Here is a 15690-nt window from a genome sequence, read left to right on the forward strand (position 1 = left end):
GTAGAGAGATAAAAGGCAGCTAATTCAATATGGGAGGAGCAACACTGGAGAGAGCTCTTGCATCAGCAGTAGCAAGTTTGCATGGAAAGATCCAGAGATAAGTGCTAGATAAGCAGGGGACTTGAGGAGTGGCAAAAGAAACAGGCAGGGTGGAGGAGGATTTAAAGGCAAGATGGGAAATTTTGAACTGAATCCTAAAATGAATGGAGAGGCAGATAGGTTTATTGATGATAGAAGTGATGTCATTCAGCTGCTTTAAACCTGTTAGAAGCTATGCAGAATACTGCTGCTAGTTTGAATTTGGGAGGCAATAGAGATAACTAGCAATAGTTAAGGTGAAAGATAAATGGATATATTAATATTACATCAGAGGTGTGGAGCAGGGGCAGTTTTATACATAGCCAGTGTTGTGGGGTTGGTGACAGGAAGATTTTACGAATATAAATATGAGAGGAGAGAGTTCAAAGTCAAGTATGTTTTCAAGTTATAGACAAAGGAGAGGTGAACGGAAGATAGAGTTATGTGGATTCTCCTTCCCTGCTGTTCATGAGAATGAAAACTCCTGAGACTTAGTTTACTTGTTTGAACAATCAGTGAAAGAGAACAGAGGGATTTTGAAGGCTAAGTACATTACAGTTCAAAACTATCAATGGAAAAAAGTTAAAGGTGGAGAAATGATGACCAAGAGGGAGAAGTTAGTTAGACAAGTGTAGATAGCTGGTAATGGAGCTTTGTGGAATTTGGTAAGAAGTGTCTTGGCACAGGAGAGAAACCACAACCATCAAAAGAGTTAAGTCTGAGGGAATTCAAGACACACACATACCTATGTATAAAAAATGGGGAGTATTTGTGGCACCTTAGCGACTAACAAACCTGACACATACCTATGTATGTAGATTCTAGAAAGCTGAAATGTTTTAGTGTTGAAGGCTGCACTGAAGTGAAAAAGAACCATATATTTTTAACTACACAGAAGAGAGTAATTCCCATCCTTTGGTCATGGAAAAACTCAGAAGTATAAACTTGTGATGGGGGAATCTCAACATGCTGGTTGTTAGTTTTGTTAGTTCTAGTAAGTATTGATACAGATTTGAGTTCAAGCCATCTTTATCATCTTGGCTTATTAGTCAGTATGATGAAGGCTTCCATTTGGAAAAACAGACTTTACAGTTTGGAAATACATTAAATCTCGTATTATATTGAACACATACCCACAATTTCACAGTGGGTGTATATTGTCATTAGTTGAATAAATCAAGCACATTATAAACATGAATTTGTACTTTATACTAAAAATGATACTTGATAGCTCTAAGGGAACCACTGTACACTGGGACTAGTAACTTAGTATGTAAAACCTTCATATTGTATCCTCTGTAAATATCACTAATTGAATTTTTAAAAAACCAACTTCATCTTTCAACATTTTTCTTGTTGTAGGATAACTGGACAGCTCTTATTTCGGCAGCTAAAGAAGGATATGTAGACATTGTAGCAGAGTTATTTAACTGTAATGTAAATTTGGAGCACCGGGATATGGTATGAATTTTTTTCTAGTTTTAAAATGGAATAGTTATGCTAATAGGAACAAATATGGAGTTGATTTTCCAGCTATGCAAAACAGAATGAAGATCTTCTATTGTTTGTTGAGTACTTTAAAATGTAAAGAAGTTCTGCTTTAAAATGTTTGTCTAATGATAGAAAAGAACATACCTTTTCTGGCGTGGTTTTCTTTTTCTGTACATTAGAATTTCTTCTAGAGTTTAAACTAAAATACTGTAATTGTCTGTGAAATGTAAACTGTATTATGCTTGAGACTTTCTTGCATGCTGAAGGAATCTCAGGTCTTGAAAGTTTTAACCATTTTATTTAAACACATAAAATTCATTATATTTAATCTTTGCAAATGTAAACTAGGAAGGGGCAAAGTAACAAGCACTCCAGTGGTTGATTTTGTTAGCTGGGTGAAGAATGCATCCTAAAGGATAAATTTAAATCACTCCAGCAAGTTCAGTATAGTTTAGGGGCTTGGTTATCTGGGCAATTGTATGTATAACTGATAGGATAGTCTCCTTATGTGGCATATGTTAGGGATAATTAATCTCATTAAATTGCAAAGTCCAACTCTTTAAATTCTTAGGATTCTGCGGATTTGATTTTGCTGGGGAAGGTAGCTAAAGAGAAAAATACTTGTTGTTGTTGTTGTTGTTGTTCTTCAGTAAAATAAATGTTAATATGGTGCTCTGGGTAGGGATAAAACCATTTAGAGTAACTCCTCACTTAACCTCCTAGTTATGTTCTTGAAAAATGCAACTTTTAGCGGAACGATGTCAAGCGAATCCAATTTCTCCTTAAGAATTAATGTAAATAGGGGGAGTTAGGTTCCAGGGAATTTTTTTTCTCCAGACAGAAGACATTATATACATAGACAGTATAAGTTTTAAATAATTTTAAACAAACAGTTTAATACTGTACTCACCAATTATGATTTTGAAGCTTGGGGTCGGGGCATGGGGGCTTACCCGGTCCCTGGCTGAAATGCTGGGTGGGCAGCGTGGGGTGCCCTGACCCACCTCCCCAGCAGGCGCACTGGGCCAGTGGAGTGGGGCAGGAGCCCTGGGAGGGTGGAACAGGGCAAGCCCCCACACTCCCACCCCGCTTCCTGGCTGGAATGCCTGGCGGGTGGAGCGTAGCAAACCCCGGGCCCCGGCAGGAGCACCGCGCAGGCGGAGTGGGGGAGCCAAACAAGGTTATAAAGGAACATTGCAGGACTTTAAAGGAGTATGTTCTCTAATAGATCAGCTACCTAATAACGAAACAATGTAAACCAGTACAAGGTTAAGTGAGGAGCTACTGTATACTTTTCCTTTATGGAAACATGCACATTCAAGTGGCAAGCCATGCTCTTGAACTCCGTCTGTTTAGTTTTATAGAACAGTGAATTCAAATTTGTCCGTGAGTTTCCCAATAACTTTTATTCAACTGTAACATTGGCAGGTTTGTCCACTTTCATTTGAGAGCCATTATGGAAGCATCTTATTCAAACTAGATTCTGCAGTGCTTTTGTTTGAAGTCTGTGATTTTGTCTGCGGCAAGTTTGATAAAATCATTTAGGAGAGCATTTTTCTTCCTCCTTCCCACCTCCTGCCCTAAGTTCTGTATGTTGCAGCAAAAAAAGTTTAATTTTAAATGTTACATGTTTGAATTTTTAGACTAGTTAGATGGCAACATTTGTCACTATTGCTTGTGATAGGCTCATAAACAGGAGTCTAAGAACAGGTGTGTAACAAAAAATGCATAAATATAGGTTTTAAATAAATCTCTCAAATATTTTTCTTTGTTGTGTTTGACAGGGAGGGTGGACAGCCCTAATGTGGGCATCATATAAAGGTTGTACTAAAGTAGCTGAGCTGCTTCTTGAGAAAGGAGCAAACCCAAACATCACTGGGCAGGTAAGGTTTGATCTTTGAGAAGAGAAAGATCCTTCAAAAACCTGAATTGTGTAGTAGTAGTCTCTTGCGAAGAACTGAGTTTTATACAAAATTTTATACTGCATTTCATGGCAATAAAGTGGTAGTTTTATGATTTAGTTTCATTGGAGCAGATGATGTTAAAGATTTCAGTAAAGTTTACATCAGGAAGATATTAAGATAGTGACAGTAATTTCTATGTGTATTAAGCCATGTACAGTAGAAGGAGAATTCTATTCAGTTTTAATTCCTTTATTTCTAGAAATCAATAATTGAATAAACATTTATATAATTAAGAGTAGTAACATCTCTTGTTTTAATTATTTCTTGGTAACTAACAAATAGTCTGGGTTGTAACTGTGTCATATACAGATACTCCTGAGAAGACTAGTCATGATACTGATTATTGGGGCTCTATTCTGTCTTCTGCATGTGTTGGCATTATTAGCTCCCATTGATGTTAGAAGATGTATATGGTGTATATGTACGTAGTGTATATGTACATAGTGCGTTTTAGGTTCTGTTTGTCATTACAACTGTGTAAATAGTGAGGTATTAGGATATGATCTTTTTAAATCCTTGTTAAGAATAACTGTTTCCAAACAATACATGACTTTTCTACTACTGACTAATCCATTTAATTGGCAACAGTTACTGAAGTATGATCAATAGATAATTTGTGTGTATTTCCTTTCATGTTTTATGAAGACTGAGGCATTCTAATAGATATTAATGTATAAATAAAAAAACAAGTAGAGTTAAGAATATGTTTTTGATTCCATGGCTTAGTTTTTATTTTGTTATCTGATCCAAGCAATATAGCGTTTATCCAATCATTTGGGCAGCAGGACGTGGCCACTCGGATATAGTACATCTGTTACTGCAACATGGAGCTAAAGTCAACTGCTCTGATAAAGTAAGCTATGATGTTTGTTTAGCATTTTTATATTATTAAAGAATTGTTTGTAGAGCCCAGGAAAGAGTGTTAAACATCAAGGAAATTATCTAGCATATAATATCCAGAATTTCTCTTCATTAAACGTTTCATTTATGCAAGAATTTCAAAATTTATACATTTTCTGACTAAAACATCTGTCACTGAGTCTGAAAAATTAGACTAAATTACATTTTTTTGCTCACATGGTTAAAATCCCTGTGGTATGGACCAAGTCACTGGCTTGGCAAGTATCCTTTGCAAATCTTGCTTCATAGTATATAATAGTTTACAGTGAGTAATATACTAAATATAATATCAAAATATTGCAGTGAACACTGATTGCCTTAAATCATGTTTTTCTCCTTTTGCTTCTATAGCTTTTGGAAACAGTGCTAATCTGACTTGCATACATATATAATTCTGGTATCTAGAAGCTGTGAGAAAGGAGTTAAAATTGCAAGCATTTAAAATGTGGTAACTTCATTTTGTGAAGTGTAGCTTTTTGACCAGTTAGCTGATCACTGTTCCATAGCAAATAGCTTCTGAAAACACAGCTTCAGACTAAATAAACAAACACAGCTTCAGACTAAATAAATAAACTTAATAGGCCAGGTGAGAGAACACCACCTCCATCTTATTGCTTTCACAAATAAGTTTGATCACCTAATAAAGATGAGATCATAAAAAAACTTTAAAATAAATAATATTTATTTTTAAGGTTTAGTTGAAATATTCAGGAGAAATTGGATGACAAAAATATTTTTTTAATTCAAAGTTACTTCCTGGACGATTAAATATTCTTTGGATTTTTTTAAAAGTTCCTGTTAAAAGGGTCAGTGTGATAATGAAAATGCAGATTGATGACACTTAACCGAAGGATGAAAATGGAAGTAAATTACTAAGTACTGAGTTTTGAAACAAACATTTCATTTCGTTTTCCATTTTGCAAACTGGAAGGTCATTTAAAAAAAAAGAACTTAATATTTTAACTTTCTATATTTTTTTTCATTGTCCTGAATAACAATACAACATCAAAACATTGCTTGTTCTTTTAATCCCCGACTCTGTCTCATCTTAAGGGACATATTATTTATTAGGGAAGCTTACTTTTGAAATTTGGGTTGTTAATTTTAAGTCCTCGATGAGACTCTTAGAGTTACAGGAATAAAACCCTTTCTTCACACAAGCTCTTTACACTTCCATCTGTAAAAACTGACTCGGTTGCTAGTCAGTTTCCTTTTATAAACAGTTGCTATTAAGTGACCCCTTTGTGGTGCTCAGGATGTCTCTGTCTAAAAACAGATTGTATGGCTCTCCATAGAGTAAAATAATATTTTTTTAAAAATTGCATATGTCTAAAATACTCCTCAGATTGATCTTTCAAACAATCTTTTTCCCGATGGAATTAGTAGTCATTAATTATAGGATTTTATTCCTTGTATTAAGTAACTTTCAAAGAACAGCTGTACAGGATTTCCTACAATATATATCTTTATTTTTTAAATGTAAAAGCAGCCTTTCATGAAATCTTGATGCTTATACACACTGATTGATTAATACAAAAATTAACCAAACACTGTTCTCAATCACAGTTAAATTATTGTTGTTGTTGTTATTATTATTATTAAATCACAGTTAAATTATTAATCTGAAAATAAATTCCCTTCCCTGTCTGAACTGTAGTTTTCAACCAAACCCTTCATAAAATGCCTAAGAAATTAGATGCATGTTGAAGCATACTCTGAAATTTTGGGGCTAGGGTAGGGAGGAGGAATTGAGTTTGTCAAGGATCCGTCCCCCCCCCCCCCCAAAAAAAAAAAAAAGTCTTACCATAAGCTCTCTCTCTTATTTCAAAAGCAGGGGACTAAAAGGTCATTGCCTAAGCTTACCACACTAGCAGCAATATTACATGGGGAGGGAGGTGGTCTCTCAAATGGGAAAGACTGAAATCATTTAGTCCCTGATCCAACAAACGCCTTAAACACATAACTTTTAGCATGAGCATATTCCCATTGAAGTCAATGGGCCTACTATTCACATGATTTAAAGTAAAGCATATGCTTAGTTACTTTGTTGGATTGGGGCCTTGTGGCTTTGTAAATCAAATCCTGCACCTCAGAGTCCTTCGGAAACTAATACACAGCTCTTGTAGACTGTTGAGACCTTATTGAAACTTTGACAAATCCAGAATACTTGTTCAGTCCTCCATAGTCTTCTAACTTGAAAATACTATAGGATCTTCAGTAACTGCCCTGATGCTCGCACTGCATCTTCCCCTGATCCACCGAAAATGCATCTATCACCACTTTGTGCACTTCCCTGTTTCTTTCCTGCCCCTGGTAAACCCCTTGTGCACTGCTTTATGTTTAAATTTCTTGACACTATAGCCCCAAATGCTTACATTGTGGGTCTTATCTTCCCCTATTCTGTCTTTCTACCAGTGATTTTAGCATCACTGTGCTGTTAATTCCTTCTCCAGCTCTCACCTTCATGAATTTTCACATGTTGCCTCCTATCCAGGGAATAACCCAGTATGCTAAGATACCAGTGTCTTCTCAAAACTTTTCCCTAAAACTCCACTCCTATGATATGCATCTGTTGCGATTATGAGGGGTGTATCTTTTTTTATACTGTAAAATAATTGGGAAAGGCAAGGCCTGTCTTTATTTTTGTGTATTTTATAGTGCCGAGCACACTCTACTAGACAGTATAGGACACTAGTCCATTCTTGACATTAAATACAGTAACTCAATTTGAAAGAACATATTAATAAGTTTTGTGATCGATTTTGTTTATAGTATGGAACCACACCATTGATTTGGGCTGCTAGGAAGGGTCATTTGGAATGTGTGAAATACTTGCTGCAGATGGGTGCTGATGTTGACCAAGAAGGGGCTGTAAGTAACTAATTTTGTTTTCCGTGGTAAGATGTGTCCACATCTCTTGTTTCTAGCATAAACAGATTGACATTTCTGGTGTGCAAAAATAAAACAAAGCAATGAAGAAAAAGCAATTTATTGGCCTTGATCTGTGTGCAGGTTATTTTTTAAGATCTAATCAAAAAGACATACAAGAAATCAAACTATCAGAGAGCTTTTTATGACTATGGATTTTGTACTCTCAGCTGTGACATTGCTATATAATTTTTTAAACGATGAATTTTAAATTTAACATATACATTACAGAAGTAGTGGAAAATAATGGCACACATTTAATTTCTTTGGATTTATACAAAGAAAAGGAACATCTGTGCTATGTTTTAGGAGTCACAACTTAATAGATTGTCAGTTGCTATTTTTAGAGATTTAACTACTGTGTCAAAACTCAATGATAAGCAGAATCTTGGTAGGCCAAGCACCTATCACATGTTGCTATTTGAATAATAAATCATATATAAAAGTTGGTGTGGCTCTTCATGTTTTCCAGATAATATGTTTAAAACTTATTGCTTTAATTGCCTATATTGTCTTATAACTGAAAGGCTGTTTTTATTTTAAAATAGTTATTGAAGAGTGTTCGATATTTGAATTGAAAATAATGTAATTAGTTCATTTAGAAAGGTGACCTCTCTGCATAAAATGTTCAATAAAAATTCCGTAAGAACACACAGTACTTACATTAAATACATATGGCAGCAGTCTTTGTCATCTTTAGTCCTGCAAAGGAAACATGCAGGCAAACCCCTACACCTGAGCAGTTCTCTTTACAGGATTGGGGCCTAATGTGATAGAATAAGCTGACAGTTCCCAAGAATTCATGTAAATGAATTGCATCCTGAATTCAGAAACAATGTTGTGCTTTGATGAAGACAAATGTTGAGTTTGAGTGTAGTAGTGCACTTTCTCAGTATACACTGTATGTTGATGCATGGGTACTGAAATAATAGTCAAGCCCTGAACTAGTAAAACAGGAATTCTATTTGGCTTCACAACACATGGATTTTTGATGAAAATGAATATTTAAATTGCTCTAATTATACAGGTTAAAGTGGGTGCTGCGAGTAACCCCTACAAAAAAACAAAAAAAGTTACCCCCCCAAAAAATGTTTCAGCATTCTTCTTATAATTTAAACATTTCATATCACTCACATTTAAATTGTGATATTCTTACTCTGAAAAGTACTTCAAATACTCTTTAAATAATCCTATTGAAATTAGTGAGACTGCTCAAGAAGAAACATACTACTTAATGTAAGGGTATTAGTCTAGTTGCTGGTGAAAACTTTGCTATCTCATTAGCATTTCATTCTAGATAACTCTTCAGATGGTTGGAGGAGGGACAGTAGAGGGTAATATTCTCACTTCAAAGTGTGCAATAAAAAAACAGTTTGTTCTGGGGTAAACAAATAAAAAAAGTGGTTCTAATTTATTTTTCTGAAGTGGAATTGGCATATTTAGTGCACTGATATGATTTTCATAATAATGCAGAAAGATTGTACAGTTCATATTTTTTTCAGAAGTTATGATAAATTGCTTTAGGATTTCACACTTGCATTTAGAGAGCTCTTTGAGATAGTGCCTGTTTATTTTTAAACTTTATAAAGTACATACTGCCATATATGGTACATTTAATAAATATCTGTGCTAACATTTGAATGCTCGAGAAAGTATTTGATACTTTCATGAGAAATCTTTCATTCTTCTTTAGATAGCTTGCAGTGTTCAGGTATTGTAATTATTTGTATTTCTTATTTAGGGTGTAATAATTTCTTCTTTTTTTTTTTAGAACTCTATGACTGCACTTATTGTGGCAGTAAAAGGTGGTTACACTGACTCAGTAAAGGAAATTCTGAAAAGGAACCCAAATGTAAATTTAACAGATAAAGATGGAAATACAGCTTTGATGATTGCATCGAAGGAAGGGCATACTGAAATTGTTCAGGATCTACTTGATGCAGGAACTTATGTGAACATTCCTGATAGGGTTAGTAAGTGCTCTGATGATAAACTTGGTGTCAAACATATGCCTGATATATTAGCCTGCATAACTTTATGTAGTGTATAGTGGTGTTATTAACTCATATATATACTATGTATTTTCATATTTATTTTTTAATTTTCTGCAACTAGGTGGCAGACTTTTGTGTTACCATTTTAAATCAGCCATGGGCAACGTGCTTGATAGGAAAAAGAAATGTTATTTGTATAGAGCTAAAGAAAGTCTAACATTCTTCTGGCATTACCAGTTGCCACTAATGTATAGGTGGACTAATGTCACCTCTTCAGCATGCCTTTTTTTGGTTTGTAAGAGTCATGAAATCCATTCAGGGCCTGGGTTAACACAGCAGTGCAATACACTGTGGGACTATCCACTTGAGTTTCTTAACAGATGCTCCTTTTTGTTTTTTGATGTCCTTCCAAAAGAGATGCTGTAGATCAACCATAGTATATTGAACTCAGGATTCATTTATTGGGTGGTGAAGAATAATATCCTCCCTTGCTGGAATTACTGGTTGATATTCTATGTTCTTTGTTATTCAGGAAATAAGAGTAAGGGATCAGGGTTGTCCCTTCTAGCATTAATATTAATTAAATAAATATTGTTTACCAGAAAGTCACTTTCTTTTAATTTTCAATGCCTTTTTCACTTTTAACAGAGATCAATCTTTTTTTTCCTGACACAGCAGGTGCTTAGAAAAATGTAATGGGTCTGGAGGCAGTTTTAATAGTTTCTAAAGTGTTTCTAGCACTGTCAAGTTACAAGGTAGAGTCATTCTGGATTGACATCTTGCTTTTTCTCTCTTCAATAGTGATAGAAATTTAGCAGCTAATATTTCACAAGCTGTTATGATTGGAAATCAAAGTGTTAAGCATTCTTTTCTAGTTCTAAAACAAAGGACATTGGCTCAGTTTGAAAGTATATAGGTAAAACTGATGCATAAAAATGCTAGGAATCATTTTACAGCAGCAGTAATGATCGTAATGAATTATATCTATGCTACTACCTCTTGTGATTCCACTGCTCTAGTGTTTTTTTGATAGCAGAGGCTTAAATCATATTGAAAGTCATTTGGCGGCAGCTGCAGGAGGTGGGGGAAGATAGTAATCAGAATGAGGTTATTGTAAGGTCTGATATCTTTGAGCTTGGCAGAATTAGTAGGCATTGATCTATACTATTAAACAGCTAATATCTTGTTCTGCTAAATACTAACACATAATACCTTTGGCTCAGTGACAAAAACTCTCAATGGTTGCTGCCAGAGTTCAAAAAGTCAAAAAAAAAAAATTTTTTTTGCCACTAATGGTTTCCACACTTAAATATCCACTTCATGTGTCTCCTAAACAGTTTTGTACTAAACTGCAGTGTGTGTCTGATGGCGTATGTGGCATGAAAAATTATTGGTCTTACAGAAACAAAGGTTAAAATACTTAATACTCTCACCTTCTGTTAGGAGCCAGATATGTAGTGACTTCTAATTGGTGTGGATTGGAATTCCTCATTCTTAAATTTTCTGATTTGGGTCCCAATTTGAGGTATGGTATTGATTGAGTAATTATTTCACAGTTCCAAAGGATACTTAATTTTATTATATGCTCTCCTATCCCCCCTTTTCTTTTTGGTACAAATTACTGTGACAAAAAGAAAAGAAAAAAAGAAAATTTTGAGATAGAATAATACTATTTTGATTCTGGTTGTCACTGCAAATGAAAACAGTTTTACACAGAGGGATTTAAAATAGTGAATAGTGGGAGCACTAGCACCGATTTTGACTTGCAGCATTTAAGTTTAGTATTTTGCTACTAAATACTAAAGGAGGGGATGTTACTGAAATTCACGCCCTTAGACTGCTTATACAAAATGGTGATTATGTTTAGATACTTGTTCATTTACTGATGACATTTATTTTCTCTGTTTCACTGTGGAAAAAAATTAGACATGTCATATCAGTTCATGGCTTCAGTTTTTGTATGTTATAACAATTACAAGTTATGTGAATTGAGAGGTGTTAAATAAAATTTATATTGGATTTTAGGCCTTATTCTTCAGATTATATACTCATATAATTCCAATGACTTCTGCGAAGTTACGTCTTCTTTTTTATGTTGGAGTAACTGAGACCAGAATCAGCCCCTTGTGCACAGCATTTATTTATCAAAAGAGAAGACCTCAGTATAAAAAAAAAACCCATTGCTCTATGAAGAAAAAGCACAAATTCCTGAAGGACTTCAAAATGACTTTTCTGTATGAACACCTATGAATTAACACAGAATTAAGCAAGAAAAATTTATCTTTTCCCATATTTATTCTTTCTTGTTCTTTCTATGCTTGCTTTATTTTAAGATTTGGTTCCTCAAATTGTAATCTCGCACATGATTAGGTTTTACTTCAAACGCTTAATGTCTGACCTCTTTGCAATAAAAATACTTGTTGAAAAATGGAAGCTTTTTCTACTCTCTGAGTATACTTAACCAGTGTAAACTACTAATAGGTAATCTGAATTTCATTATATAAAGATTTAGTAAAAATTGACATGATTTATATGTTCATAGGCTATAATTTGTCACCTAATGTGATTTTCAGGCAAAATATTATGTTTTCTTTTTGGTAAATCATTTTAATCAAATGAGGGAAAATTAACCTATTGCTCCTGTTTTCTATCATTTAATTTATTTTCAGAGTGGAGACACTGTGTTGATAGGGGCTGTTAGAGGAGGTCATGTTGAAATTGTGAGGGCCCTGCTACATAAATATGCTGACATAGACATTAGAGGTCAGGTAAGTACAATGGCGGTGTTTTGGTTTTTTTTATGGTGGAATGGGAAGTTGAGAATTGTACAGTTCCCTGAAAAATACAACTTGAAAAATTTGTCCATAGTCTTACCAGCCAGAGGACAACTAGTTTGAAGAAAAAAAATCTCTTCTGACACTGCTCTTGCTCTTGCTCTTGCTGGAATACATCTTATATGCTGTATTTAATAAAAATATGTTGTCAACCAACTTTTTACTTTTAATTACCTAACAGAAAAAATATTTATTGAATATATTTGATGCATTTTACCAGTATTCCCATAACATATTTGCTGAATACATTATATTAAATATATTGTTGTCAGTACTATTTGACCGGGCCTACTCAAAACATCTTTCTTGTTTTTGTTAGAACTTCTTTCCCTTCCTGGCTTAACTCCACTTTTTTTTTTCTTTTAATACTCTGAATTATTATCAATTACTGTTCGTTTTTTCTTCTACACTGTGCTTCTACTCACTTTTTCTATCTTCTTCCTCTTCTTTCTTCTCCCTCTAAAGCCTCTCTCCCGATACTGGTTTCAGAGTAACAGCTGTGTTAGTCTGTATTCGCAAAAAGAAAAGGAGTACTTGTGACACCTTAGAGACTAACCAATTTATTTAAGCATGAGCTTTCGTGAGCTACAGCTCACTTCATCTGATGAAGTGAGCTGTAGCTCAGGAAAGCTCATGCTCAAATAAATTGGTTAGTCTCTAAGGTGCCACAAGTACTCCTTTTCTTCTTTCTCCCAATACTGTATTTCTGTTTTCAAGCTTGTCACATCCAATCGTTCCTTCTACTCCTTTAACCTTTCCGTACCACCTGTATGTTGGTGTGTAGTAAAGCACCCATGCACTACTTGCTAGAACACTAAACTTACTAGCCACAAAAAAAATAGATTTGGTGCCTCAGTGTCTGCGGATGATACTAAACTAGGAGGAGTGGTAGGTATGGTGGCAGGTAGGGATAGGATACAGAGGGACCTAGACAAATTGGAAGATTGGGCCAAAAGAAATCTGAGGAGGTTCAACAAGGATAAGTGCAGGGTCCTGCACTTAGGACGGAAGAACCCAATGCACCGCTACAGACTAGGGACCGAATGGCTAGGCAGCAGTTCTGCGGAAAAGGACCTAGGGGTGACAGTGGACGAGAAGCTGGATATGAGTCAACAGTGTGCCCTTGTTGCCAAGAAGGCCAATGGCATTTTGGGATGAATAAGTAGGGGCATAGCCAACAGATGGAGGGACGTGATCGTTCCCCTCTATTAGACATTGGTGAGGCCTCATCTGGAGTACTGTGTCCAATTTTGGGCCCCACACTACAAGAAGGATGTGGAGAAATTGGAGAGAGTCCAGCAAAGGGGAACAAAAATGATTAGGGGTCTGGAACACATGACTTATGAGGAGAGGCTGAGGGAACTGGGATTGTTTAGTCTGCAGAAGAGAAGAATGAGGGGGGATTTGATAGCTGCTTTCAACTACCTGAGAGGTGGTTCCAAAGAGGATGGTTCTAGACTATTCTCAGTGGTAGAAGAGGACAGGAAGTTGCAGTGGGGGAGGTTTAGGTTGGATATTAGGAAAAACTTTTTCCCTAGGAGGGTGGCAAAACACTGGAATGCGTTACCTAGGGAGGTGGTAGAATCTCCTTCCTTAGAAGTTTTTAAGGTCAGGCTTGACAAAGCCCTGGCTGGGATGATTTAGTTGGGGATTGGTCCTGCTTTGAGCAGGGGGTTGGACTAGATGACCTCCTGAGGTCCCTTCCAACCCTGATATTCTATGATTCTGTGCAATGACCAAGAGAGAAGCCAAGCTGTCTCCCCCAGCAGCTATGAAAGAGGGAGGGTTTTTTTAGGCCTCCTTCTAGCATGCTGTCACTGGACCCTGCTTGTGAGTTCCATCTTTGTCATATCAGCTTCTGTCTACTACATGTCTGATAAATTTGGAGCCCTTCAATGTCCTCAGGATACTGGAATGGAAAAGGAAAACGTTCTTGTAGTTGCTTGGCCGCTACATTGAAAAGGGAAGGTTGGGTCACCACTGCTTGACCTCTTTCCCCAAGTCTCTGTTTTTTACTTCTTCCTCACTGAATAGCTTCTGGGGAAGGTCAGAGCTTTTCCAAGCAACAGTGGGACAAAGCTGGCCTGATTTTCTGATGTGAATTCTCTGCCAGTGAAAACAGACTAAAGCCAGATAATTTTTCATTGTACTGTAGCTTGCTAAAATTATAATGAACAGTAGAGATACTTCAGTAGTCTGTTGGCAGACTTAGACAACACTACATCGATTCATATATGGTTAGTTTTTGAAGGGTTATCAGGTTATCTTCTCAGGCAAAAGAGCTAGAATATTATTTTTAAAGAAAATCTTTTGATTCTGTAAAAGTTGATGATCATTGCCTATAAAAGTTTCCTGCTTGTCCTTGGGGAGTAAACAAGTGGATTTTTTCCCCAAGCTCTGCTTGGAGAAATTGTGTGACTTGTAGACCAAGTTTTAAATCTAAATTTAAAAATGACTGTATTTTTTGGCTAAATATTTAAACCCCAGGCCATGCAAATAGGCCAAAGTTCTCAGTGGGTCTGCCAGCACACTAAACAAAATGACTATGTACTTATAAGCTAACTCTCTAGTGGTGAGACCGTCCATTTTTTCTTGACTATAAATCTGGAACCCCTTGATCCTGCCTAAGCACAACATAGTCAGGTACTGAACTGATCACCAGAGCCAGTCTTTTATACTAGTACTAGTTCCAGTACTGTAGACTGTGAAGCATTTTCTTCTGGTCCTTTGTGCTGGCTCTAACTTCTACTGCCTTCCGTACATGCAAAGAAAGAGCTTGGAGACCTGTAAAACAAAGAGTAGCTTCTGCTACTAGAGGCTCTTGTGACAGGGAGAAGAAAAAGGAGCTGCTCCTCAGGCCTGGAGCTACTTTTGTGATTGGATGTATGAACCATCAACATGAGAGGAATTCCAACAGAAACAGTCCAGTTGGCTGGACACCATACCAATCCAAAAATATCTACAACTGGAAATCTACCACATGTATACAATGGCAAATGACATGATGGAACTCTGTATTGCAAGCCTTCATGTCTCTTCCCTGGCTCCTAATTCATGAACTACTTGCAAGCCCAGCAGATAGTTCCCCACTAGTGCCCTTCTTTGAACTTGAGAGTGAATGGGGAAAAAAAACATACATAGGGTGGGACAGGAAGTCGAACCCATGTCTTGGATCTGCTTGTACAGTCACCAAGGTGTCTGACCAAATTAGGATGGCCTGAAGGCTTTGTTGCATTGGCCAGCACAGTTCCCATCATTGCCCTGTGCACTACATCTTGGGTGGTACTCAGTCCTCATAGAGATGAATCATCCAATCAGATTGCCTTGCATGCTCGTCTCTCTGTAGGCTTCCTTTCTTCCCCCATTAATGTTACATAGTGTGTGAGAATTCCCCATTTGTCCCTGCCTACTGCTTCCAGCAAGCCAGTCCTGGGCGAAGGTATGGACTGAATTGTTCATTAGCTCTTGGCTGACTACATGTTCACAATTTATTTTTCATAG

At 36.2% G+C, this 15690-nt stretch overlaps 1 protein-coding gene across 4 annotated transcripts in view; it reads left to right on the top strand.

Moving 5' to 3' along the window:
• The window catches only part of KIDINS220 (kinase D interacting substrate 220), a 162111-nt gene that overhangs the window by 26048 nt on the left and 120373 nt on the right, over window positions 1–15690 (top strand). For all 4 annotated transcript variants that reach the window (XM_077812560.1, XM_077812562.1, XM_077812563.1 and 1 more), the window contains 6 exons: window positions 1441–1539; window positions 3354–3452; window positions 4285–4386; window positions 7206–7304; window positions 9133–9330; window positions 12025–12123. In XM_077812560.1, the coding sequence (XP_077668686.1) occupies window positions 1441–1539; window positions 3354–3452; window positions 4285–4386; window positions 7206–7304; window positions 9133–9330; window positions 12025–12123 (696 nt within the window). The remainder of the gene's footprint in view (window positions 1–1440; window positions 1540–3353; window positions 3453–4284; window positions 4387–7205; window positions 7305–9132; window positions 9331–12024; window positions 12124–15690) is intronic.

This window comes from Eretmochelys imbricata, chromosome 3 (assembly GCF_965152235.1).
Source record: "Eretmochelys imbricata isolate rEreImb1 chromosome 3, rEreImb1.hap1, whole genome shotgun sequence".
Taxonomy (NCBI): domain Eukaryota; kingdom Metazoa; phylum Chordata; order Testudines; family Cheloniidae; genus Eretmochelys; species Eretmochelys imbricata.